The sequence below is a fragment of the Mus caroli genome, unplaced genomic scaffold (genome assembly GCF_978045245.1).
Source record: "Mus caroli unplaced genomic scaffold, Mus_caroli_1 scaffold_13, whole genome shotgun sequence".
Lineage (NCBI taxonomy): Eukaryota > Metazoa > Chordata > Mammalia > Rodentia > Muridae > Mus > Mus caroli.
In genome coordinates this window covers 47,750,693-47,777,548 of record NW_028227268.1, presented here as the reverse complement: position 1 = coordinate 47,777,548, position 26,856 = coordinate 47,750,693, and the positions used below count along the sequence as shown (strand labels likewise).

Below are 26,856 nucleotides of genomic sequence, written 5' to 3'. Positions count from 1 at the left end.
TCCCACGTGATGCAACTGAAGTGTGCAAAAATGGAAAGATGGGCGCAAAATTGACCTCCTAATCCAGAGCCGGAGCCGGAGCCGGGAGACTCCTGCCGGCATCCTCCAGCTCTCAGCAGAGGGCTGCAGCGTGGGAAAAGGCACCACGACGTCTCGGCGGACACTCAGGACTCGGCGCTCGCAGGCTGGCGGCAAAAAACCTCGCGAGAGGTCGCGGAAGCGCTTAGCCTGAAGTCCGTCCCCGGGGCCGGAAACGCTCCGGTCCTCCCGGAAGTAGAGTTCACTTGGTGCACACGTGGGCTGCAGAATGGCGGCTCACCGCTCCGGGCCGCTGAAGCAGCAGAATAAAGCTCATAAAGGCGGGCGGCACCACGGCGGTGGGTCCGCACAACGGGACAGCAAAGGTGAGTAGACAGGAGGGAGAGGGGCTGCTTAGCCGGTACCCGTGCCCACACCGAGACTAGACTTGGGACCCTTGCCCAAGGCTCTTTTAAGCAGCCCAGGGAGGTTCTTGTTGGTTGATTTGACTGAGAGGAGAAGAGCAGCCACTTCCGATCTGCCTTCCAGGCCGGGTAGGACCGAAAATCCTCTGCAAGAAGCTTAAGAGGCAGCTCAGTCGAATAGACCAGAGGCATCGCGCCAGCCAGCTCCGAAAGCAGAAGAGGGAGTCGGTGAGTAGAAGCGGGGGTGGGGAAGCTTATGGCTTGAGATTTGTAAAGTCTCAAACTAGAAAATGGGACACGGAAATGGGCCGAAAACGGAGGTAAACCCAGAGTACCTTCAGGCCGTGTTCATTTTAGAACGAGGCCCTGCCAAACTCCTTGACAGCACATCCATACACGTGGCTTTTTACGAGAGAATGCTTGGTCCTTGGTCATCTTTATTTATACGGGCTTGCTCTTTTGTAGATGATGACTATTTTAAACAAAGGGTTTCACTGTGTAGCCCAGGCTGGCCTAGAACTCAGATCCTCCTACCTCTGCCTTCTGAGTGTTAAGTTTAAAGGCTTGGGCCACCACACCTGGCTGCTCTGATCTTTTCTTTTTTTTTTTTTTTCTTTTGAGACAGGGTTTCTCTGTGTAGCCCTGGCTGTCCTGGAACTCACTCTGTAGACCAGGCTGGCCTCGAACTCAGAAATCCGCCTGCCTCTGCCTCCCGAGTGCTGGGATTAAAGGCGTGTGCCACCTCTGCCCGGCCTGCTCTGATCTTTTCTAAAGTTTTACGTTACCTAAAATTACCTTGGTACTTTTACAAAGCAACAGAAAGGGGTTCTGCCCTGGGGTTACAGCACCTGTATTTTTGAAGATAGAATAGTGAAGCAAATGATTGGATCTTTGTGTTGCTAGGTTCTGGCCGAGAAGAGGCAGCTGGGCAGCAAGGATGGGCCTCCGCATCAGGTGCTGGTGGTGCCTCTGCACAGCAGGATTTCCCTTCCGGAGGCATTTAAACTGCTTCAGAATGAAGACTTGGGAACGGTGTATTTGAGTGAACAGGGAAACACCCAGAGTTTTATGCTTCTGTGCCCTAGCTTGAAACATCGATGGTTTTTCACATATGCAAGACCAGGTTAGAGAGTCCGCGATACTTTTCTCTCATTGTGTTTAAGTAGTTGTATCTCTTGAATATAATGTGCTAACTATCTTTTTTTTTTTTTTTTATGGTGTCTTTTGTATACAGGGGATCTGCATACTCTGTTAGACATGGCTAAAGTCGCTGATACCATTCTGTTCCTCCTGGACCCACTAGAAGGCTGGGACAGTACTGGGGATTATTGCCTGTCTTGCCTTTTTGCTCAGGGCCTTCCCACCTATAGTAAGTGTGCTGTATTGGAGACCAGCAAAGAAAACAGCTCTGGTCTGGTCATGCAGGCACAGTGTTTAAGATTTAGTTTAGGAGTAAATCAATGGGTTATATTCTGCTGGTGTGGGCTATACTTACCAGATTAAACATTTTCATATATTTTTTTTTTCTTTCTCTTTGTTTCTTTATTTATTATTTGAGACAAAAAGAGTTTCTCTTGGGTGGCCCTGACTATCCTAGAACTGGCCCTGTAGACCAGATTGGCCTTGATCTTTCAGGGATCCGCCTGCCACTGTCTTCTGTGCACCACCCAGTTGTTTTTATATTATTAAAGTGAGTTTTTATTCCTGGGTTGTTGTCCAGTGGGGGAATAGAAAGTTAACACTCATAGTGACATTTCGTTGTTGGCTCAGTGTTGCGTTTCCCAGTGATCTCTGGGACCACGGCAGAGCTGACCACTGGGTTGTCTGGGGACTGGAAAGGGATTTTCAAGTGGTCAAACAATGACTTCCTACGCTCTTCTCTCTCCTTTCAGCACTAGCTGTCCAGGGCCTTTCTGGCTTCCCACCAAAGAAACAAATAGATGCCAGAAAGAAGCTAAGTAAAACGGTGGAAAAACGCTTCCCTGAAGACAAACTTCTGCTCCTAGACACGCAGCAGGAATCAGGAATGCTACTTAGACAGTTGGCTAACCAGAAGCAACGGCATCTTGCTTTTCGGGATCGGCGAGCTTACTTGTTTGCCCATGTTGCTGACTTCGTGCCTAGTGAGGAGAGTGACTTAGTGGGCACCTTGAAAATCTCAGGCTATGTTCGTGGGAGGACTCTGAATGTAAATAGCTTGCTGCATATCGTTGGACACGGAGATTTCCAAATGAATCAAATAGATGCGCCTGTGGATCCGTTCCTTTTAAATCCTAGAGTGATAAAATCCCAGAAGAAAACAAACATGGCAATGGAGGTAAGATTGGGGTTTTCATTTCTGGGAGTCGAATCCCGGCCAAGCCAGCCCTCCACTACTTGCCTACATTTCTTGCCCGCGATTGATTGTTTTCAACTTTTTTACTGAATTTCTTTTGGTATGCATCACTGGTGTGCAAGGTCTGGTTCTCTCCTACCTTGTGGGCCCACCCTGGTTTTTAAATTTTCAAAGCAGATCGTTTGCATGCTGAGGCCAATGAGAAGACTACTGCTAGTTTGAAATGTCAGGCAATAGGCATTCAGACACATGCGGGCTAAGTGTATTTATCTGGTACTTTCTACATACTTTGCACCGTTGGCAGATGTGGCCTCTTGTCTTAGAACTTAATTTGAATTAGGAAAAAAATTCAAATACTTGTGAATTTAAAAATTACAGTAGTTAAGGTTCAGACCTGCTGTGGAAACTCAGAGTACAGTAGCTAGCGGCATAGGAGAGACCAGATTTAGCCAAGTGTGTGGAAGGGGTGAATGACTTAGTTCAGCAGAGCTGAAGGGATTATGTTGGGACTTAGAACCTACATCCAGTGATCGAGTGGAGGAATTAAAGCAGTGTCCGCCACACTTGGACTTCTGGCTTTCTTTGAACTTTTAAAAGGCTGGACCTCACTATGTAGCAGTGGCTTAGACCAGGCTTGCCACAAATTTTACAGAGGTCAGCCTTCCTCTGCCAGTTGAGTGTGTTGATAAAAGGCGTTCCCCACTGTTCTGAAGAGAGCACCTTGATTGAAAGGTGGTGTAATAAACAGGAGAGTGTCAAGATTAGTAACAACCGCACAAGTTAGTTAGGAGAGCAGATCAAATGCTAGGCGATGGCCATTTGGAAAGTGATTCTCTGGTTAATTGGTGGGTCTTTCAGATGCATGTCTGATAGGCTCTTACCTGCTTTTGGGTCTTAGGTTTGTGTTACAGATGCTGCTGCTGACATGGAAGAAGACCTTAAGGTTCTGATGAAGGCAGACCCTGATCACCAGGAGACTTTACAAACAGAGGTTATTCCAGATCCTATGGAAGGAGAGCAGACCTGGCCCACTGAGGAAGAGCTGGATGAGGCAGACGGTCAGTGATAGCAAGCTTGTTACTCTCCTGACTTTAATTCTGTATGCTCTTTACTTGGTCAACGGTCTCATGCTTATAGGGCTGGATGAGGAAGTGACTGGAGTTTAAATGCCAACTGGGTGCACTAAGCAAACACTGAGCACAGCTCTGTTTCCTCTAGAAATCACCCCAGGCTTGTCTCTTTAAATAATAAATGACATTAGGCCCAAGGCAGGGTTTATTTAGCTGTGTCTTTGTCGTTAAATGTGAGGCGGCTGAGTTAAAATTGGAAGAAGTCTGTGTTCTTGTGTAGCTGCTGTCTTTCATGTTGGTAGCAGTGCCTGCATAGGTAAGAATACTAAAAATTGTTTGTACTTTTACAGACTTACTGAAACAACGGTCCAGAGTGGTAAAGAAGGTCCCTAAAGGAACATCCAGTTACCAGGCTGAGTGGATTCTGGATGAAGGTGATGAAAGTGATGGCGAAGGTGGTGAATATGATGATATACAACACGAAGGTTTCATGGAAGAGGAGTCTCAGGTAAGAAAATGGGCCACTGGGTCACCTATGTGGCCCATTATAGCTCCAAAACCAAGGCTGTACTGTAAAGTCAGCTGCTGAACTATGCTGTAACTAAGGGGGAAATGTGTATCATTTGAGGTTGGGAAAATGGCACATTGGGTGAAGAGCACTTGCCACATAAGCTTTAGGACTTGCATTTGAATCCCCAGGACCCATAAGAAGCCAGAAGTCGCGGTGTAATTCTGTGAACTCGGTGCTCTGTGGCAAGATTTGTAGTAGAGACAGGATCTCTGGAACACTGAGGCCAAGTTAACAAACATTAAAAGATCCTGTCTTGCCAGGCAGTGGTGGCGCACACCTTTAGTCCCAGCACTTGGGAGGCAGGTGGATTTCTGAGTTCAAGGCCAGCCTGGTCTACAGAGTGAGTTCTAGGACAGCCTGGGCTACACAGAAAAACCCTGTCTCAAAAAACAAGAAAAACAAAACAAAACAAAAGATCCTGTCTGAAGGCAGAAGGTGAGGAAAGACAACCAGAGTTAAGCTTTTACCTCTACAGGCATACCTGTACTCAAATAAACATAGTCTCGCCCTACATTGTTATATTTATATTGGTTGCAGATAGGTGGCTAAAAATTTAATTAGATCTTTATTTAATTCCTTTTGGGGCAGAAATCGGTGGATTCTGCTGTTTTTTGTTTGTTTGTTTGTTTGTTTGTTTTTGTTTTTTTTAATTTTAAAGAAGATGATCTTACTAGCCCATAGGTGACCTTGTACACACAGCAATCCTTCTAATCTTTCCAGAACTAGGATCATTTGTGACACCAAGCCTGATTGCTATTTTGTTTAGCTTTTTATTTGTGACACCAAGCCTGATAGCTATTTTGTTTAGCTTTTTATTTTTTTTTTTTTTAAATGTCGGGACATTTTATTACTGTTGGATAGGTTTTTGTTTTGTTTTTATTCTTTTCATGCACCCCCTGTATTAACTCTTGAGCTCCCTGTGTAGCAGAGAAGGACCTTGAATTACTTATTCTCTTGCCTCTACCTCCCCAGTGCTTGGATTATGGAGGTACTCTAACGTACTTAGTTTTGGAATTGGTGCTAGGAATCAATCGACTCCCAGGGCTTCTTCACAAATGTCTGGTGAGCATATCACCAGCTGAACCACACCCACACACACATTGTTTTTAGGTATGTGGGGGGGGGCTTTTTGAGGGAGGTGTTTGAGACTGGGTCACATGTTGCTCTTTGAACTCTCACACACCCCCAGCCTCCCAAATGCTGTGATGAGAGGTGCCTATCACTATGCCCATCTTGCATGCTTGCTTGTGTCTATATGTGAACTAGTGTGTGGTAGTCAGGAAGCTTACTGGAGCCATCTCTCCCTTTCCACTATTTGAATTCCATGGATATAATTCAGGTTTAGAAATAGATTATCAGGGTTGGAAACAAGCATCCTTACATTTTTAGCCATCTTATAGGTGCTATGATTTTCATTTTTTGGGACGTAGTCTTTTATGTATCTCAGGCTGCCTAAAACTCTGTAGCTGAGGGTGACCTTGAACCCAGCTGTTGATGCTGTAGGCATGTGAAATCTGCCCAGCTTTAGGCTCTAATCAAGAGCTTCATGTGTGCTGGGTAGGAAAGCACTCTTAACAATTGAGCTACATTCCTTGCCCTTTTGGGGTTTTTTTCTTTTTTCTTTTTCTTTCTCTTTTTTTTTTTTTTTATTTTGGAGACCATCTTAGTCTCACCCAAGCTGCCATCAAACTCATAGTGAATCACCTGCCTTAGCTTCCTCAATGTTAAGACTATAAGTATGTTTCATATTGCACATTTTTAATTCTCCGTTTTACAGGATGGCAGTGGTGAGGAAGAAGAGGAAGAGTGTGAGACTATGACCCTCGGGGAGTCTGTGCGTGATGATCTATACGATGAGAACGTAGATGAAGAGGACGAGGAGAGAATGCTGGAGAAATATAAACAAGAAAGACTGGAAGAGATGTTTCCAGATGAAATGGATACCCCCCGTGATGTGGCTGCTAGAATTCGGTTAGTCAACAAGTGATTTCAAACAAGTTTTATTTAAAACTTTCATGGTTTAGAAGTCTGTGAGCAGAAAGCAAATAGAGAACAACAGTGTTCTTGTCCTTGAAGGAAGGACTAACACGCTGAGAAGCAGCAGCATATTATCAAGGTTTAGAGTTGTTCAGAGGCCCTAGTGAGAGAGACATGAAGGTTAATTAGCAAATATTCTTTGTGGGAGTAAATGCGCAGAAAAAAAAAATTGGAAAGTAAGAGTGTATATTTTGAAAGAAAGCTTGTAAAAAAAAGAAAATGTAAGGCTCTGATGTAAGGCAGGTTGAAGAGCTATATTCCTGACAGGTACTTGTAAGTACTTGTCCTCTTTGAAAAGCCTGGCTTGATTCTGAAATACTTGTTAGAAGCTGTTGTAGAACATGGTTTTTGCTAAAGCTGTTAGTCTGGAGATTGTGTGAATGATAGGCTCTCATGCAGACCAGGCCAGCCTTGATCCTTTGCCACTATGTTTCAAGAGCTGGGAATGTAGGTGTGTCTTTCCATGCCCAGTTCTAGCCTATTAGACCATTTGGTGCCTTAGTTTCTTGAGACAGTTTAGGCTGATGTGGAACCATGATCCTGCCCCGGCATCCCCAGTGCTAGACTTTGTTGTGCTGTGCTGGGGATTGAACCCTGGTCCCATGGGCATACTAGATAAGCATTATACCAGTGAGTTACATCCCTAGTAAGAGTACTTTGAACAACCTAGAGCCTTAACCATTTTACAAGTGAGGTGAGTTTTATGTAGTACTAAACGTCTTATTTTCTTTAAAACTTACGTTCTAGATTTCAGAAATATAGAGGCCTCAAGAGTTTCCGGACATCTCCTTGGGACCCTAAAGAAAACCTTCCTAGAGATTATGCTCGGATATTTCAGTTTCAGAATTTTGTTAATACTAGAAAAAGAATCTTTAAAGAGATTGAGGAAAAAGAAGCTGAAGGAGCTGAGGTACCTGCCTTCTGCCCACCTTTTAATTTGTTTTTGTTTGATATCATGCTGCTTGTTTGGGGATGAGGAGCAGTCAGAGATAAGTAGCTGAGAAGGTTGAATCTGGGTGGTTGATGCATCTATGAGTGTCAGTCTTGAGAGATGAGGCTTAGCACATACCTGGAGAAAGGTTTCATCATTATTGGCACCCGTGACTATTGTGCTTTCTCCTGGCAGGTGGGCTGGTATGTCACACTCCATGTTTCTGCTGTCCCTGTCTCAGTGGTTGAGTATTTCCGGCAAGGAGGGCCCTTGATTGCATTTTCTTTGCTACCTTATGAACAGAAGGTAAATCAGTGTTTTGTGGGAAATGGAGAGGTACAAATACCTTTCCCAAGTGTACAACACTTTGCTCATTGGGCTGAGAGCCTACCTTTTTGATTGAGGAATTAAGATAGAGAAGTCAATGATGGTTATGCCCAAGATGTCTGAACCTGTCTGAAGCATCTTTTTGATGTAGTCTGTGTGGTTCTGAGACTTCTCTAAATGTGTTTTTCAGATCAAATGGGGGTTAGCAGTTGTAAATGTCTATGCCCATGTATAAATCTCTTCTCTACGTAGCCTATAATCATGTATACTGGGAGTGGGAAGGCTGGCATAAAGGTTGAAGAAGCTTGGATGGTTGTGGCTGGGGGGGGTATATGGTGGTGAGGGGGCTCTTTATGGAACAGTGCTTACACATGTGCACGGAAGCACCAATGAGGCCTAAACGCACCATGATGTCAGTTGGTGGGTATTTGATGTCATTTGACTTGTTAAGTAGCATGGTCAGTTCTTAGAGTGACTGATGTTTGCTTGCTTTGCTTTTCAGGTTAGGCTGTTGTATGCCTAGAATGTGAAGCTTTTTCTTGTTTGGTCCTCAGATGTCAGTATTGAACATGGTGGTGAGCCGGAACCCTGGCAACACGGAACCTGTGAAGGCGAAAGAAGAATTGATATTCCATTGTGGGTTCAGGCGTTTCCGAGCTTCGCCTTTGTTCTCTCAGCACACAGCAGGTAAGCACAGACAGCTGCTGGAGCTTTGCCACTTCTTCTTTGTGGTTGAAAGTCTCTGGGATTAGAAATATTTTTAGTACTCTGACTTAGGAGCCAATGATGTTTTTATTCAAAATGTCTGAACCTGTCTGAAGCATCCCAGTGATGCAAGCTGTTGTACTGAGGCTTCTCTGCTATGAGTATTGTTCCAGAGTAGGTATTAAATCCCAGTGTAGCTTCAGGACTAGGAATATGTGTTGCCTTTCAGTGACAGGAGACAAGATGGTGACAGCTTCACTGGTGCTCTGGGTACATTCTCTTACCATCGTGTGAACATTTTGTAAACAAAAGTTTTATCGAAGAGATGGCGTATCTTTTTTTTTTTTTTTTTGGTTTTTCGAGACAGGGTTTCTCTGTGTAGCCCTGGCTGTCCTGGCACTCACTTTGTAGACCAGGCTGGCCTCGAACTCAGAAATCCGCCTGCCTCTGCCTCCCGAGTGCTGGGATTAAAGGCGTGCGCCACCACGCCCGGCTGAGATGGCGTATCTTATTGCACTGAGCTGGGTCCTCCCACCTTCCCCTCCTAGTATTACTGTTATTACTTGCTTGTTTAAGTAACTTGTGTGTGTGTAGCTGTCTTGTTTTACTTTCTATTTTTATTTTATTTGATAATTGAGAGACTAGGTCTTAATATGTTGCCCAAGCTGGCCTTGACCTTCAGAAGGCTGGGAGTACTGAGGCGGAGGGGGGGTACACTACCATGCCCAGCTGGCACTGTTACAGACCACACTGACATACCTGAGTAATTGAAATATAAAGTAACATGGACTAGTTGCTGAACCTGAGGACCTACAGTCAGTGAGTGCCCTGACTCCCATGGTGGAGCAGAGGACTGTCCTCTGACTTCTATGCATATATGCCCCCACACCCCCAAATAAATGAGATGTATTAAAAAGCTTTGTATTGTTTTGAGAAAGTAAGGTGAACAGTTTCCCTACTAGGTTACTCTCCTACACAGAAGCAGTCATCTCACAGCCACGTTCACTGACACGGGAAAAAGCCCAAGAGTTAGAAGTATAGAGAAACCAAAAATGAACTGGGAACTTTAGCCCTTGATGGCAGAAAGTACACAGCAAGTTCAAGGCCAGCATGCAATACATGAACTCCTCTCAAAACTAAGCAGACAGGAGCCTGTAGAGGACCCAGGTTGGATTCCAGCATCCACATTGGTCAATCTGGAAAGAGGCACCTGCACTCAGATACATACACATAAATAACAATACAAACACTGAGGATATGCTGTGGGTCTATGGCAGAGCACTTAGTGTGCACAGAGCCCTGGGTTTCATCTCCATTGCTGAAAGTTTAAAGGGTGGGGCCACATGTTGCAGCAGTGCAGCTTTTGACACTTTGCATTGCTTATGGTTTCTCACAAGGCCTTTTGCTTTTCTGTTTACTTATTTTGGACCCTTATTATGGAAGCTGATAAACATAAATTTCAAAGATTCCTGACTGCTGATGCGGCCTTAGTGGTGACAGTGTTTGCGCCAATCACGTTCCCTCCTGCATCTGTGCTGCTTTTCAAGCAGAGAAGAAATGGTATGTTGGATTTGGAATGTAAATACCAAACATATAAGCACCCACTAGCACCATAACTCTTCAGTACTTAGGCTGGGGTCTCGCTGTAGTAAGGAATACTGGTGTTCTGTTTGTTTTAAATACCAGTTTTAGCCTCATTGAGGGTGTAAGCCCAGAGTGATACATCAGTTGTTACCTGTTGGCACACTTTACACACTAATCAATATATGTAAGGTGGGTGTGAGGGACTGGCTCCATTAGAAATGTCTTTTAGTGGTCTTCCTTTGCCTCGGGAAAGTAGCATAGTAGTAGATGGATGGGCCCTTAAAGTAGACTAGAGCTATGGACTTGGCCGTAGATTGACAGTGCTCTCTTTCTCAGGAATGCACAGCCTCATCGCTACAGGCCATCTGTTTTCAGTGGACCCAGACAGGATGGTCATAAAGAGAGTGGTTCTAAGTGGTCATCCTTTTAAAATTTTTACTAAGATGGCAGTAGTGCGGTACATGTTCTTCAGCAGAGGTAGGTGTGAGAAGGAGAGTGGTGGGAAGATGGCCTTGTGGCTGTGTGGGTAAATGTTTGACTTTGTTTTTCCATTCTAAGAGGATGTGATGTGGTTTAAGCCTGTGGAACTGAGAACCAAGTGGGGCCGCCGGGGACACATCAAAGAGCCTCTAGGTAAGAACCTGGGATTCCCAGGGGTTGGTTATCTGAGACTAGTGGGCTGTAAGTTCACTGCTTGAATGTGTCCACCTTATTTTGACCAATTATCCGTTTAACTTCTAGGTACCCATGGCCATATGAAGTGCAGTTTTGATGGGAAGCTGAAATCTCAGGACACAGTATTAATGAATCTCTATAAGCGAGTGTTTCCCAAGTGGACTTATGACCCATATGTACCAGAGCCGGCACCTTGGGTTAAAAGTGACTTCTCTTCAACAGTGTCTGAAGCAGACATGGAGTAATGGAGAGTCAGTTGGAGTCTGTGGGTTGTGACCAGGCAGTTTGTGCTTTGTATTTCAGTGTCCACGTCTCTGCTCAGTACAGGATTTACATTATTATGTACACTTTCTTGGCTAGGATTTTGAACATAGTTTTTAAAGGAAGATGGAAACAAAATTTTCATCTAGAGACAATCTTCCCTGAATTTAAACCGAAACAGTCTGGTAAGGAGCTGGCTGTTCAGCCTGCTCCACCCAGTTTAGGGAGGTTAAGTCTACATTCCCCCCACTGAGTACAATGCAGACGTTCTTTACTTCTGGAGAGACTGTTTGGAAATGCTGAGACAGCACTGCAGCCAATGCCACGCCAGCAGTCGGCTCAATGAGCAGTTTCATTCTTCCCCACACCAGCTGGGTTGCATACTGTAGGCACAGAAAGGAGCAAGGGTTAATGAAGCAAGAAACGGAGCTAGAGTCTAGTGGGTTACATTCGAAAAGTGAAGTAGACATTTGGGTTTGTTGTGATAAAGTATGTGATCTACTCTCAGGGTTCTGTTAACAATGCCTGAGAAATTAGACCGGCGGTTTTCTCATCTGAGTCTTACCTTGATTTCATCTTCTGTGACAGTGAAGACATCATCCACAAGGTCTCTTATAATAGGCCAGGTATTTAAGCCAATGCTGGATTTGACACCATCTGCTATGGTTTCTGGAGGATGAAGATTGGGGGTCAGTTCTCCTTTCAGTTTAGACTGGTAGCAGTCATCTGCATTCGAGGGTTCAGCAGCGTATACCTTCACACTAGGTTTCAGGGCCTGGGGAAGGAAGGCACACGTTACAATACAGCCTTTGTCTGCGTAAAGGAGGCAGAGAGTGTTAAAGATGTGCTAGCCTTGATGATCAGAATGGAAACGTGACCTTGAAGCACTTTAATAAAAGTTGTATCTGATAACTGGCTTGTCTGGATTCTACTAATTGGGAAGGACCATAGCTTTGTGAGGTGGGCTTGAGGAGTAAGGATGCCACCATTGTAACTGTTAACTGCTTCTATAGCAGCATAGAGCAAAAGGACAGTGGGCAAAGAAGGCTATGAGAGGTAATGGTCCTTTACCTAGTCTAGGAAGTCTAGAAGGTGTTCTTGTCCCCACCCCCACCCCCCAGACAGGGTTTCTCTGTATAGCTCTGGCTGTCCTGGAACTCACTTTGTAGACCAAGCTGGCTTTGAACTCCTGCCTCTGCCTCCCAAGTGCTGGGATTAAAGGCATGCGCCACCACCACCACCTGGTGAGGTTGTTTTCTTACCTTAATTGTAATGGCTATTCCGGCAACCATTCCTCCTCCTCCTACTGGTACCACCAGTGCATCTACCAAGGGAACCTGTAGTAATAATGTAAACAGGCCAACTAATAAACCTTTATGTGCGCTGGAGAGATGGCTCAATGATAAGAGCACTGCTCTTTCAGGGTTCAATTCCCAGCAACCACATGGTGGCTCAACCATCTGTGATGGGATCAGATGCTTTCTCTGGTGTGTCTGAAGAGAGCAATGGTGTACTCATATACATAAAATAATTTTTTTTTCCCCTGAGACAGGGTTTCTCTGTAGCCCTGGCTGTCCTGGAACTCATTCTGTACATCAGGCTGGCCTCGAACTCAGAAATCCGCCTGCCTCTGCCTCCCGAGTGCTGGGATTAAAGGTGTGTACCACCACTGCCTGGCAAAATCTTTTAAAAACAAAGCCTTATGTGTACATACAATCCACAGCAAACCACTTTACTAATAGCTACATAGAATTATGCCATCTTACCTGGTTCAGCACTTCCAGGGCAATTGTTCCTTGTCCAGCTATCACTGCAGGCTCCTGGTTGGGATGGACCAAGATGCCTTCGGTTTCTTGCATAATTCTTTGAGTGACCTTTTCTCTGGACTAAAAAGGTAGCATTAATGTAGCTTACTTGACTTAAAGTGAGTTTAGTTCCACAAAAGTTTAATTCTTAATACTTAAAAGACAGATTTTTTTTTCACATTTCTATAAATAAACATGGTGTGCTGGAGTACTTGTGAGAAAAATGCATTTTTTATTGGGTGACAGAGGAGCTTCATCACATGACAAGCTATTGATTTTTTAAAATTATTATTTATTTATTTATTTATTTATTTTTTGTTTTGTTTTTTTCGAGACAGGGTATCTCTATATAGCCCTGGCTATCCTGGAACTCACTTTGTAGACCAGGCTGATCTCGAACTGAACTCAGAAATCAGCCTGCCTCTGCCTCCCGAGTGCTGGGATTAAAGGCGTGCACCACCACACCCGGCAAGCTATTGATTTTTAAAAGGATGTTTGAAGTTAAGTGCGAAGTATACAAGGTTAGAATTTGGCCTTTCTGAAGAACGGTTTTGGGAGAGGATATTGCACTATATTAGATAGGAAGGTGGAATGGCTGGTTCGTCCAGGCCGAACTTGCCATTCTGTCTCAAACTCCTGAGTGCTAGAATAGGCATGTCCTATCAAGTCTGGCTTTAGTCATAAGCTGAGACTAATGATATCCAGTAAAGGTAGATATGAGAGAGAGAATAGGTTGAGAGAGAGAGAGATAGGCTGGCCATACTAAGAGAAGAGGAGGCATAAGAGGCAGACCGTCAGTCATGTGAAGATGCTAAGTTGCTGAGCACTGCTTTCTGTACCTCGTCACTCGGGTCACTGTATACTATCGATGCTCCATAGGCTTGGATTGCCAGTTTCTTGCAGTTGGGAGCTGTTTGGGGAACCACAATGTAAGCAGGAATTCCTGGGAGGGGAAGGACATGATAAGTATGAGGGCTGTCTAGGATAGAAACTTAGATCATTTTGCTTACAATCAAACAGGTAGCTTTGTACTACTTTTGATACTACCCTGAGAAAGTTACGTACCTTCCAGTTTGGCAGCATAGGTGAGAGCTTGGCCATGGTTTCCGCTGCTGTGAGTAACTACGGCTTTGGGCTTCTCTGCTGGTGTGTCAGGAATTAAGCCTCTGATGGCATTAAGGGCACCTCGAATCTGGAAGAGATAGTAAATTATAAATGGTGCATTTCTAACAATGGGAACATGTTCAGAGATATGCATTCACTTGTTTATTATGCAAACCGTAGAGAGTATTTACACAAACAGCCTGCTATACACTTGAGGCTACAATGATAGACTATTGCTTGAAAGCAATAAACTCAAGCATGTAAAAATAATGAGAAATAATAGTACAGGCAATTGTAATACAGTGGCATATACAGAAGGTTAAAATGATATTACTTACACAGCACATTTTTCTCCTTTTTTATTACTTTTATGTGTGTGAAAGTTTTGTCTTTAAGTATGCTTATGCATGATGTGGGAGCCTGCTGGATCCTCTGGAGTGAGCATTATTGTTTGTCTGGTTTTTTTTTTTTTTTTTTTTGGTTTTTCTAGACAGGGTGTAGCCATGGCTGTCCTGGAACTCACTTTGTAGACCAGGCTAGTCTCAAACTCAGAAATCCACTTGCCTCTGTCTCCTGAGTGCTGTGATTAAAGGCATGTGCCACCATGCCCGGCTGTAGTGAGTATTATTGAAATCCAGGTCCACTCCAAGGACAAGTGACCTTCAATGCTGGGCCACCCTGGTCACCAGCCCTGCTCCTGAGTTAAGACTGAGTCTTACTCTGTGGCCTAGAACTTAGCTATGTAGTCCAGGGCAGTTTTGAACTCAGGGAAATCATCTTGCCTCAATCTCCCATGTGTTAGGTTACAGGGGTTAGTGGCCACACCTAGCTCTAAAAGACTTCTAGTGTAATGTGTTTTGCAGGACAGAAGGTAGATCTGGGAAGATCTAATGTCACTGTGATATATATAGTTCTATAACTAAACATTGTATACTCACACTACACTAAGTATAAACTATTTTTCTTGGGCTACAAAGAGCCCAACAGTTGAGAGGCCCTGGGTTCACTTCCCAGTACAGTACATATGGCAGTTTACAACTCTGTAACTCCAGTTCCAGGGTATGTGACACATTCACAGACATGCATGCAGGCAAAATACCAATACACATAATTTAAAAAGTTAGAAGTTAGAAACAATTTTTGTGATGATTCCTTTTTACTTTTTATGTGCATCGGTGTTTTACTTACAGTTGTGAGCTGCCATGCTGGTGTTTAGAATTGAACCAGCATCCTCTGGAAGAACAGCCAGTGTTAACCTCTGAGCTGTTTGCCAGCCCCAAGTATTATTCATAATAGTAAATTAGCTTTTAACTGCTTTACTTTGTAAATAAACAAAAAAAAGTGTCTTGTGGCTCAGGCTAGCATTGAATTTGCTATGTAACCATGGGCAACCTTATCCCCATCCTTCTGTTAAGATATGCAAAAATGCACAGCTGGGTGTGGTGCTTCACACCGTTAGTTTTTTAGACATGATTCATGGGACCACAGTTATAATGGATTTTAGGTTGTGTGAAAGTGGCATAGCAATGTTGTAAACCTGGGTACCCTCATCTTCAAAATTGTGCAACCTCTTGTTTCCAGAGTCATTTATTTACTGTTAGTGGACAGAAGAATAAAGCCAGTAGATTTGGAAAACATATATAATAAAACTGATTTTTACCTTAAAAGACCCAGTTTTCTGGAAGAGCTCACATTTGAAGAAAAGATTGCGCCCTGCTATTTGATTCAAAATGGAGCTTGTTAGCACTGGGGTGAGGTGGATAGAGTCTTGAATGTTGATATGAGCTTTTTCAACATCAGCAAAGGAGATGCAGTACTGAGCACACATGGTTCTGAAACCCAGGAACAAGGCAAGGGGTCAGAGCACAGTCCAAACAATGATTCTTTAAAACACTGAAACAGGACAATGGCCCTGGGATGGGGGCAGGGGCTGCAGTGCTGCTGCAGCTGCTCTCATTACCAGTGTTTGGTTCAGAGAGGAACATCCTGGAATCTGAAGTTTTCAGCCCCGCTGTCTCCTACACACACACCTCTTGGCACTGGTACAGGTATGTACCTTTTCATCATTGTATAGCCAGGCTGGCCTTTACAATTTACAGAGATCCACCTGCCTCTGCCTCCTAAGTACTGGGAATAAAGGCTTGAACCTACACCTGTTGTTTTGTTTGTTTTATGAATCTCAAGTTTCTTTATGTCATCCAGGCTGGTATAAACCCCAAGGGATCCTTTTGTCACAGCCTTCTGATTCCTGGGACTATTCCTGTGTGCCATTGTACCCGACTTATATTTTTATTTTAAGAATTAACACATACTGTGACAGGCAAGGTAGCTCAGCAGATCAAGGCACATAAGGTTGTAATGACCTAAGTTTGGTTTCCAGGACCCATATGATGGAAGAAGAGAAGCAACCCCCAAGTGGTCCTGACCTCCATACATATGCCTTAACATACATGGTTAACACACACACACACACACACACACACACACACACACACACACACACACATACACACATACACACATTAATGTATCCAGGAGTGATGGGCATACCTTTAATCCCAGCACTCTGGAAGCAGAGAAAGATGAATCTCTCTGTATCCAACGCTAGCTTGGTCAACATAGTTAGTTTCAGGTTAGCTAGGGTTACATAGTTGAGAGTCTGATTACATAAATGAACAAAAGTTATTTTGGAAAAAAAAAAGTGGACTATTTGTTTTTTCCCCCTGGTTTTTCCAGAAACCAAGGTTTCTCTCTCTGTGTAGCCCTGGCTGTCTTGTAACTCACCTTGTAGACCAGGCTGTCCTCTGCCTCTGTCTTCTGAGTGCTGGGATTGAAGGCTCATGCCACCACTGTATGGTTAAATGTTTATGTGATTGTATGTGTGCATAGCATGTGAATGTATTCATGAGCCCTGGAGCTCTCTGTTTTACTTTTTGGAGGATTCTGCCATGTAATACAGGCTGTGGCCCTCAAACTCACAATCCTCCTGCTTCCACCAACTGACTGCCAGAATTACAGCCATGTGCCAACATTTCTGGTTTGTAGGTTCTGTTTTCTTTTGAGACAGGGTCCCATGTAGCCCAGGGTGGCTTTCAACTTATGTAGCCAAGGATAGGCTTGAATTCCTGATCTTTCTGCCTCCATCTTTCAAATGCTAGGATTACAGATATGTGCCAGGAAGCCTGGGTACATTGTTAATTTTTATTCTTTTGGGAAAGGGTCTGGCTTCTGTAGCTGAGGCTGGCTTGGAGCTCATTGTGTAGACTAGGTAGTCCTTGAACTCGGGCAGTCCTCTTGCCTTGGCCTCCCAATCCTTGGGATTACAGTATGAATCACTATACCTTGACCAGTCTTACCCTTTTTAGTTCTAAGTGCTGAGATTTCAGACCTACACCACTGTGTCTGGCTTTAGTACCATTTTAATAAGTCATTATCTGTTTCCAAAACATCCATCCATCACATGACTGTTAAACATTTTCTTGCTCTTTTGGGGGGCTCAGTTTTCTCTGTTTTCAGTTTTCATAATTGTATCTAAAGGTACACACAGTCCTAAGACATCATGTTGGTGCAGTGATGTCAGTCTTGTAACGTTTGATAGCCACTGCCAAGCTGATTATCAGTCTAACAGACAATATCTAAAGGATGCTTGCTCACTTCTGCCTTGCACTGCTTTGTCGTTGTTTGCTCTTTTGGGACAGAGTTTCTCTGTGTAGCCCTGGCTGTCCTGGAACTCACTTTGTAGACCAGGCTGGCCTCGAACTGAACTCAGAAATCCGCCTGCCTCTGCCTCCTGAGTGCTGGGATTAAAGGCATGTGCCACCTTGCCCGGCACTATATTGCTTTTTATGACATTTTCTTCTTCCTGTGTCTTGGGGTGGGTACCCACTATGACATCAGAGAAAAGCTTTGGGAGTTGGTTCTTTTCTTCTGCCATGTGTGTCCTGTGGATCATACTTGGGATGTCAGGCTCTAATCCAAGTGCCTTTACCCACTGAGTCAGCTTTTTGACCTGCTATATAATTTTTTAAAAAAACCTTTTTTTTCATAGATTGATGTGAATGAGTGTTTTGCCTTGGTCTATGTATGTATGTATGTATACCATGAGCATGCGTGATGCCCATGGAGGCCAGAAGGAATCAGATCTTCTGGAATTGGAGTTCCAGGTGACTGTGAGATGCCAGGTGGATGCTAAGGCTCAAACCTGGGTCCTCTGGAAGAGCAGCTACTGTTTTTAACTCCTGAGCCAATTCTCCAGCTCCTACCATGGCATTCTAAGAATAATTACTGATAATATAAATGAAGACTAAGATTTTTGTGGATTCATCATGTTACTAAATTATCTTGTCAGCTTTTAAAGTATGTCCCCACTACTGTCTTGGATGGGATCCAAGGACTCAGGGTAAATGCTCTACCAGTGAGCTTTATTCACAGTCCCAGCTGGCTTCTTTTTATTTATGTGTCTGGGCATGCCCATGTGAGCTTTGTGCACCACATAAATCCTGGACCTTGAGTTACAGGTGATGTAGCCACTGGGCCCCCTGTGTTTTGCCAGGCTAGCTGCTTTATAGCTGATGCCCTTTAATCTTTTATTTGTTTTTATAATTTCAGATATGGCTTACGGTAGTTTTCCTTTTCTATATTTTGAAATAGGGTTCCCCTGTGTAGCCCTGGCTATCTTTGAACTCACTTTGTAGACCAGGCTGGACTTGGACTCAGAGCTCTGCCTGCCCCTGACTCTCTACCTCCCAAGTGCTGGGATTAAAGGCATGTGCCATCACTACCTGGTATGGTTTAAGGTAGCTTTTCAAGTAGTATCTTTAAAACGAACTGCTCTTCAGTTCTCAGATCTTACTTTGGCTGTGCTATTTTTAGCTTCCACAGGGATCTGAATTTTTTTTTTTTTTTAAGGGAAAGGCTTGGGTGGGGAATTGCAGAAGCAGCAAGGAAAGCTATATGTCTAGTTCTCATATGTCATGACTTCCAGGCTCTAGCCAATCCCAGGTCTGAACCCACACAGATGTGGGGCCTCTTTAACCACACTGAACCTTAGAGGGCTTTCATTATGTCAGACCCTTTAGGGAAACTTGAAACTGCAAAGACAAACATCATTCATATAGTAATTCCCCTGGATTTTCTTCACATTTAGAAAGTAAGCTATCAAAACCACCCAGGAAAAAGAGCAGGGGCTCTCAGATGGGTCTGTAGTTGAGAGCAGCAGCTGCTTTAGTAGAGGCTCTCAGTTTGGTTCCTAGCACCCACATGGTGACTCACAACCATCTATAATTGCAGGTCCAGGAGATCCAAGACCCTTTTCTGACTTTGCCAGCCACCAGGCATACTTGTAGTGTACAATCATATATGTAGGCACAATACTCATATAAATGAAATAAAATAAGAAATCTATGCTTGGTGTGGTTGCAGACACATCTACTCTCAGTACTGGGGAGACAGAGAGAGGCCAGACTGCTCTACAGAGAAAGCTCCAGGCCAGTCAGAATTAGAGTGAGACCTCAAGGGGTGGGGAAGGGGGAGGGAAGGGAAAATAAAGATTTGTGAGCCCTCTCATGCAGGTAGCAGGCCCACCCATCCCAAGACAAATCATGCCCTTGAAACGTACCCTGTTGTGGGACAATGCTACATTATTTAAGTCACTCTTTCTTGCTTTTTCCTTTTTTTTTTTTTAAGACAGAGTCTTGGATAGCCTACAATGGCCTGAGACTTGGTGTGTAGGAGCACAAAGATGTTCTGGGCCTTCTGATGATCCTGCCTCTACTTCTTCTCTTTTTATTTGTTTGTTTGTTTGTTTTTTTGAGACAGGGTTTCTCTGTATAGCCCTGGCTGTCCTGGAACTCACTTTGTAGACCAGACTGGCCTCGAACTCAGAAATCCGCCTGCCTCTGCCTCCCGAGTGCTGGGATTAAAGGCATGCGCCACCACGCCCGGCTAGCTGCCTCTACTTCTTAAGTATCATGATTTCTGGTACATGTTATTATGTTCAACTTTCAATTTTTAAAATAAGAGTAATATAATTCGAGTAAGCTCTGATCAGGTAAGCGCCATGTTAGAATACATGCACACATATATGTAAAATTTTGTGATTTTGAACTCAGGTTTTTAGTATGTATATGAACCTGGCCTTGACTTTGACTTTTATGGTCATTTTGCTTTCTTCTCCCGAGGGGTTGGGTGATGGGGATACACCACCATTTTTAGAAAAATACTCTGACTACATTACAGTGAATAAAAAGGAAAGGCCAAATACGTAACCAGGGAGCCCAATTCAGAGGCATTCCAGTACATGTGAGGGACAATGGGGGCTTGAATGGCAAAAGAGATAGAAAAACATCACTTATGATACTTTTATGAAAACAGAAACTTTTAAGGGACTAAAGATGTCCTTCAGACAGAAGTAGCCCTGGGTTTGACCCCCAACTCTGCATAAAATAAGCTGGATGGTACAGGCTGGCACCAGGTGGAGGCAGGAAGATAAGTTCAAGGTCATCTTTGGGCTACACAGCTAGTTCCAGACCAGTCCATGCTACAGGAGACCCTGTATCAAAACATAAAAACACTCCAAAAACGTGAAATCTCCCTAGGTAAGATACATAAATGGCCAATGAGCACATGGAATATTCCCAGATTCATCAATCACTAGAAAAATGAAATCAAAACTACACGGGACCCCAGCTTGTAACCATGAGCACTAACGCGGACGGAGCGGAACGGGAGCCTAACGGACTGCTGGGCAGAATCCGAAGCAGGGAGGCGCCATGGGAAACACTATGCTCGTTCCTAAAAACAATGGCCCCAGGGTTAGCACCTGAGCCAGCAACTCCATCCCTAGAGCAGATCAAAAGAACCGAAAACATTTCTATATCCCATGTTCATAGCTGCATTAGTCACAATAACCAGGAGAAGCCAGTGGACACTGATAGACGATGTTTATACATATATAATATGCACATAAAATGGAAGATGCACTTAACAGGAGGAAATTCTAACATGTTGTAAAATAGATGAACACTGAGGGCATTATGCTAAGGGAAATAAGCCATCGGAAAAGATTCCTACTACATGATTCCAACCCTATGGGATACCTCTAGTAATCAAATTCACATTTATGTGTATTTTACCACAGCTGAAGGAGCAACAAAGGATAATAGTTATAATTAGGCCTATATGTCTGTCATATGATGACCGCTCTCCCTTGGTAACTTGGCTTTCCTTGATTTGACCACTTGAGGGGAAGACAACCTACCCTGAATCTGGGTCACAGCTTTCGTGGCAGCCCACAGAAGAAGACATGAAAGAAGGAAGCTTTTGCTTCCTGCCTGCTTGCCCTCACTCTTGCTGGTAAGTTCATCTACCTTGCTGCTGAGGCAATCCTTCACTGGAGTTAGAACCAACATCTTCGGGATTCCAACAAAGCGTGGACTGAACATTACAAGTTTCTTGGCTTTTCTGCCAAGAAACAACCATTGTGGGACTAACCACCATAGCCTGTAAGGCACTCTAACACATACCCTTTATTTATATACATATAATCCTATCAATTCTATCCCTGTAGAGAGCCCTACATAATACAGTTTGTAAGTGGTAGGGCCTCAATTTGAAGTAACGTAGGCAAAGGATGAGTGTGTCCAGGTTCTCTGGCTCATGGAACCCAAGGAAGGGTTGAACAAACCACAGAGGGGAGGTGGAGCTTCAGCAACAACTGCACCACGGTCTTGGGAGCTTCCGTGACTGTCACTCAGTTTCTCACCTCTGCTGCCTCTGGCACGGCGGCTTCCTTCTTACAGCAGACCAGCTGGCTCCGTACGGCAGGACACATGGCTGCTGACAGCTCCTGTGTTTTACAATTTATGGCTTCCATACTGAAGAGGGATTCTCTCTCAATTTCAGTTCAAAAAATTCTGGGTAAGGACTTTGATTGGCCCATCTTGGCCCAGGACCAGTGTGGCAAAGGGTGTAAGGTCATTTAGGAAATACTACATAATAGAAGTAGTTATGGAAACATGAAAAAGAAACAGAATGAGATCTATAGCACAGTATCAATTATGTACATTTATAATACATACATAAAACATTATACATTATGCAAAGATACATGTATATTTAAGGACATATGTCCAGCACATTAAAGCCACTAAGGAGTGATGGAGCATGACTGGGAATTGAAATGAGAAAGGCCTTGTTAACGACAGCGTGAACACAACAGCATGATTACCTCAGTTCTCTGCTTCTGTAGGGAAACAGCAGTAGAAGGGGAAATGAAGGAGGGGAAAAAAACAAAACGAATCTTCCGTGTAGTAGTGAGAGGCAGTTTTCAGAAGACAAAGGATGACAGCTAGGGCGACGGCCCAGCTGGTAAAGTCCCCTGCTGCCAAGTCTGACAACCTCAGTTCCATTCCCAGGACCCACATGGTAGAGGGAGACACCTGACTCCTGCATGTTGTCTTCTGACCTCCACATGTGAGCTCACACACATTCAATAGTGTAATTAACACTGTGCTGAGACAGTAGGCCTGGATACCTTGGAACTCATTATATAGAGGAGGCTGGCCTCAAACTCAGAGATCCACCTGCCTCTGCCTTCCAAAGGTACACAACCATGCCAAGCTCCTTTCTCTTCTCTGTGTGTTTGTGTCTGTGTGTTTGTGTGTCTGCATGTAGGTGCCTGAAGAGGGTGTCTTATTCACTAGGAACTGGAGTTACGAGCAGTTAGAGGCTGGAATTCTCTTATGTAATATCCTGGGTTGCTGGGATTACAGTCATTTACCACCAAGCTGAAGTCTTTTTTGTTGTTTTAATTAGTTCTTCATGAGTACTTTAAATCTAAAAATTCAAAATTTCCCTCATCAATTTAGTAGCTTTCTAGCTGGGTGGTGGAGGCTCATGCCTTTAATCCTAGCACTAGGCAGAGGCAGGAGGATCTCCCCGAGTTCAAGGCTAGCCTGGTCTACAGAGTGAGATCCAGGACAGCCAGGGCTACAGAGAGAAACCCTGTCTGAAAAAAAAAAAAAAAAAACAAATAAGTAGCTTTTTTTCCTGTAACTTGCCTGTTGCTCCTCTTCAGTCAGCTGCCAACATTTAGAACTTGTATTATCTCTCATCCTTATGTATTTATTGTGTTCCTGAGTTCTGTTTTAGTACTTAAAGGCTCTTTGGTCTGATCACTGTCAGCATTGAATTAAGTTGGCCATGACTGTCCTAGGGGAGTTTTCTTGTTTAAAATTATTTTTCGTTCTTTAAAAAAATGAAAGTTAGCCGAGTGTGGTGGTGCACGCCTTTAATCCCAGCACTTGGGAGGCAGAGGCAGGTGGATTTCTGAGTTTGAGGCCAGTCTGGTCTACAGAGTGAGTTCCAGGACAGCCAGGGCTACACAGAAAAACCCTGTCTCGAAAAAAACAAAAATATAAAAGTCATGGGGCTGGAGAGATTGCTCAGAGATTAAGAGCAAGCACAGCATGTTCTGGCAGAGAACAGGAATTCATTTCCCACATCAGGTGGCTCATAACCTCCTCGAACTCTAGCTCCAGGGGGAATTCAAGGCCTCTTGGTTTCTGCAGGCACCTGCACTCATGTGTATGTATGCATACACAGACTCATACATATAATTAAAGATGAGACAAGTTATTAAAAAATGACAGACTGGGAAATAAAGGAATAAATAAATAAAAGTTGGGGCTAGAGACACAACTCATTCAATAGGGTGCTTGTCCAGCATATTCAATCTTTGCATTCAATCCCCAGTAAAACTTCAACCTGGCACATCAGGATAGATCCATATCTGTAATGCCATCATTTAGGAGATGGAGGCAAGTATCGTTGGCTACATAATGACTTCAAAACCAGGCTGGATACAACAGAATTTAGCTCAACAAAAGAAAACAAAATGAAACAACTTCTCAAACTGATGTCTTCAACTGGATATGTAACCAAGGATAACCTTGAATTTCTAATTCTTCCCCTTGTACTTTGCAAGGGCTGGGATTACAGGCTTCTGCCACCATAACAACCCAGTGTATGTGGTGCTGGGGATCCTTTTTTTTTTTTTTGAGAAAGGGTCTCATGCAATCCAGATTGGCTTGGAACATAGCCAAGGATGACCTTAACCTCTCAATTCTTGATTTTCTTGCTTCATTTCCCAAGTGTTGCCTGCACTCCTTGTATGTACAGCGAGGCTAACTGGGAACTCTTGTATCTTCTTGCCTTAGCATCTAGAGTCATGGTGTTAGAGATGTTTGATACCATACCCAGCTTCAAGTTAGGATTTAAAAAAAAAATCCTATTGTTGGGCTGGAGAGATGGCTCAGCGTTTAAGAGCACTGACTGCTCTTCCAGAGATCCTGAGTTCAATTCCCAGCAACCACAAGGTGGCTCACAACCATCTGTAATGGGATCTGATGCCCTCTTCTGGTGTGTCTGAAGACAGCAACAGTGTACTTATATACATTAAATGAACAAATAAATTTAAAAAAAAAAATCCTGTTGTTAGTGTTTTTTACACAGGTGTTACTATATAGCTCTAGTTGGCATGGAACTCACTATGTAGACCAAACTGTCCTCCTGCCTGTGTATTTTTGGTGCTGGGCATGTGCCATCGTGTCTGGCTTATGTTTTGGAGATAGAGTCTACTCACGTTCTTTGGTTTAGCTTTAAACTCAATGGACTCAATGGTGGAGCACAGCCTTAAAGTTTGATCTTCCTCCCAAGTGCTGGAGTTACAGCATGTGCTATCATGCCAGGAGCACAAAGCAGTTTTTTTTTTTTTTGTTTTTTTAAAGATTTATTTATTTACTGTATGTGGGTACACTGTAGCTGTAGGTTGTGAGCCTTCATGTGGTTGCTGGGAATTTTAGGACCTTTGGATCAACTCTGCTTGCTCTGGTTGGCCCAGCTCTCTCCAGTCAACTCCTCTCCAGACACACCAGAAGAGGACGCCAGATCTCATTACAGAGGGTTGTTATCCACCACGTGGTTGCTGGGATTTGAACTCAGTAGTCAGTGCTCTTACCGCTGAGTCATCTTGCCAGCCCCAGCAAAGCAGTTTTTTTTTTTTTTTTTTTGGTTTTTCGAGACAGGGTTTCTCTGTATAGCCCTGGCTGTCCTGGAACTCACTTTGTAGACCAGGCTGGCCTCGAACTCAGAAATCTGCCTGCCTCTGCCTCCCAAGTGCTGGGATTAAAGGCATGCGCCACCACCGCCCGGGAAAGCAGTTTTTATATTTCCTATTTCTCTCAAATCTTTTTGACAAAAACTGCCATTTTTTCTGGCCACTCTAATTAATTATACCCATTCATTTGAGCTGTTGACTATATCTCAGTCATTGTCTTTCTCTTTTGATGGTGAAATATCTCTCACATAACAGGAACTGTATGAGTCCTATCAGGATCAAATATTTTATACTATGATCAAGGCAAAACTGGTTATTACTTTTTGAGGGTCTAAAGGGTCAATGACTGTGTGAGACAGGGAAGAAGAAACGACTGGAGAAAGGCAGTCTTTGGATAGGAAGTTTCTCCACCCCACCGTTTCTAATAGGAGTTAATGGTCAATGAGCTTAAAGTACCCATCTTCTAGTCTAATTAACTTTTTGTTTCCTTTTTTTGGGACAAGGTCTTCTAATATGTTGCCCTGATTAGCCTCAAATGTGCTATGTTGCCCAGGCTTGAACTTGCAATCCTCCTACCACAGCCTTTGAAGTACCGTGAATATAGGAATGAGCTATTTTTACCAGCATCAGTGAAAATTTAAAGATGTAAAGATGGGAGAATTAACTTGAGTTCTAAAAAAGTAATTAAAAAAAATTCTCAGTGCTAACAGTAATTCCCAGAAGGAATAATTTCCTTCTTTTTTTAACCTCCACACAATGGTCTCCAGCAATTCTTAGGGATGAACTGTCATAGACTTTGGTACTCTGGTACAATCAAACGTTACACGGAGCAATTTACTTCTTCCACTCTCTGAGATTCCGTTTACCAGTAATGGGGATAATAATAAAAGATCTTTAAGCTCCACAATCCAGGCCTACGGTAAGGAGACTTCGGCCTAAAATGATCGGAGGAGGTCGGATTGTAGGATGTCTCCGTCAATCCGAGCCCCAGATCAAAAGCAGTGTCCTCGGTGGTCACCGCAGCAATACTGGCACCCCTAGACCCGAGAGCCCACCTGACATAGGCGAGTCACACCTGGCTGCGCCTCACCTCGCTTCCAGAGCGCTGCGCCTCCACCTCCGAGCCTCGGCGGACCTTCCCAGCTTTACACCTCTGCGCACGCGCACACGGCGTCTCCGCGGCCAGTTCGCCCCCTCCTGCAAGGTCCTAGTTGAACGTGCTGAATGCTTTTGCTCCCAGTGCGGCCACCGTCGTTTGGGGAGGGCAGGCAGGAGGGGGGCGGGGAAAAGGGTGGGAGTGGGTGAGCGCGCGCCGCCCGTCCGTCGTGGTTTCCTGGCTGCGCGCGGCGGGGCCGAGTCGCCGCAGCTGTAGCAGCCGCCGCGAAGATGGCGGAGGGGTTGGAGCGTGTGCGGATCTCCGCATCGGAACTGCGAGGAATCCTGGCCACTCTGGCTCCGCAGGCCGGGAGCAGAGGTGAGTTGCGCCGCCCAGCTGCTGGGCCGGGCCTGCCCGCCCCGCCTCCCTCTCCTCTGCCTCCTCCCCGCCCCGTCCGCGGCGCTCCGAACCCCCGCCCCTTCCCCAACAGTGCGCCCCGGGCCTGCGGCGGCCCCTGGGAGACTGCGAAGCTGTAGCTCCGCTCCCTCGGGCCCTCGGGGCAGAGCCCAAGCGCGAGTTTCAGCCTCCGCCCTCTTGCTCGGCGCGGCGGCGTGGTTGTTCTCCGGTGCCCTAACCCTCTCACGCCAGCGCCTGAATTCCAGTCCGGAGAAGACACGAACTGGCTTGGGTGCTAGGGTCCGGTAGAGGCCCCGAGACGTATTGTTCCCAAAAGAATAGTCTGTGTATGTGTACCTTTCCGTTGTCCTCCGTTCCGCGTCGGACAGGAGGAGCTGGG

General features: G+C 44.5%; 3 protein-coding genes and 2 non-coding genes across 7 annotated transcripts in view; 4 read left to right on the top strand and 1 right to left on the bottom strand.

The window, feature by feature from the left end:
• The first annotated feature begins 54 nt into the window (after positions 1-54).
• Positions 55-11,851, top strand: Tsr1 (TSR1 ribosome maturation factor). Its single transcript, XM_021176237.3, has 15 exons — positions 55-404; positions 568-671; positions 1,347-1,566; positions 1,678-1,812; positions 2,336-2,760; positions 3,677-3,836; positions 4,199-4,356; positions 6,197-6,390; positions 7,204-7,366; positions 7,583-7,693; positions 8,269-8,401; positions 9,863-9,979; positions 10,340-10,480; positions 10,562-10,636; positions 10,745-11,851. Exons 1-15 carry the CDS (start codon positions 308-310, stop codon positions 10,921-10,923), a joined length of 2,412 nt encoding a protein of 803 aa, XP_021031896.1. The 5' UTR covers positions 55-307; the 3' UTR covers positions 10,924-11,851.
• On the top strand, positions 7,801-7,893 carry LOC115032711 (small nucleolar RNA SNORD91 family). The gene has a single exon (XR_003838330.1). It is a non-coding gene; the product is annotated as a small nucleolar RNA SNORD91 family (small nucleolar RNA).
• LOC115032710 (small nucleolar RNA SNORD91 family) lies at positions 8,487-8,577 on the top strand. The gene has a single exon (XR_003838329.1). It is a non-coding gene; the product is annotated as a small nucleolar RNA SNORD91 family (small nucleolar RNA).
• Srr (serine racemase) lies at positions 10,949-26,311 on the bottom strand. Of its 3 annotated transcripts, none has more exons than XM_029483653.2 (9): positions 26,055-26,311; positions 21,611-21,836; positions 15,509-15,680; positions 13,810-13,936; positions 13,584-13,687; positions 12,706-12,825; positions 12,202-12,276; positions 11,505-11,714; positions 10,949-11,322 (listed from the first exon to the last, which is right to left on the bottom strand). In XM_029483653.2, the coding sequence occupies exons 3-9, from the start codon at positions 15,674-15,676 to the stop codon at positions 11,107-11,109; spliced, it is 1,020 nt and encodes a 339-aa protein (XP_029339513.1). In that variant the 5' UTR covers positions 15,677-15,680; positions 21,611-21,836; positions 26,055-26,311; the 3' UTR covers positions 10,949-11,106. The 3 variants fall into 3 exon arrangements, with proteins under 3 accessions (XP_029339513.1, XP_029339514.1, XP_029339515.1); XM_029483654.2 differs by having other exon boundaries at positions 26,020-26,276; XM_029483655.2 differs by lacking the exon at positions 21,611-21,836 and having other exon boundaries at positions 26,055-26,276.
• Smg6 (SMG6 nonsense mediated mRNA decay factor) overlaps positions 26,276-26,856 on the top strand; it is a 234,164-nt gene continuing 233,583 nt past the window's right edge. The window contains exon 1 of the mRNA XM_021176232.3: positions 26,276-26,438. Within this exon, the coding sequence (XP_021031891.1) occupies positions 26,351-26,438 (88 nt within the window). The 5' untranslated portion in view covers positions 26,276-26,350. The remainder of the gene's footprint in view (positions 26,439-26,856) is intronic.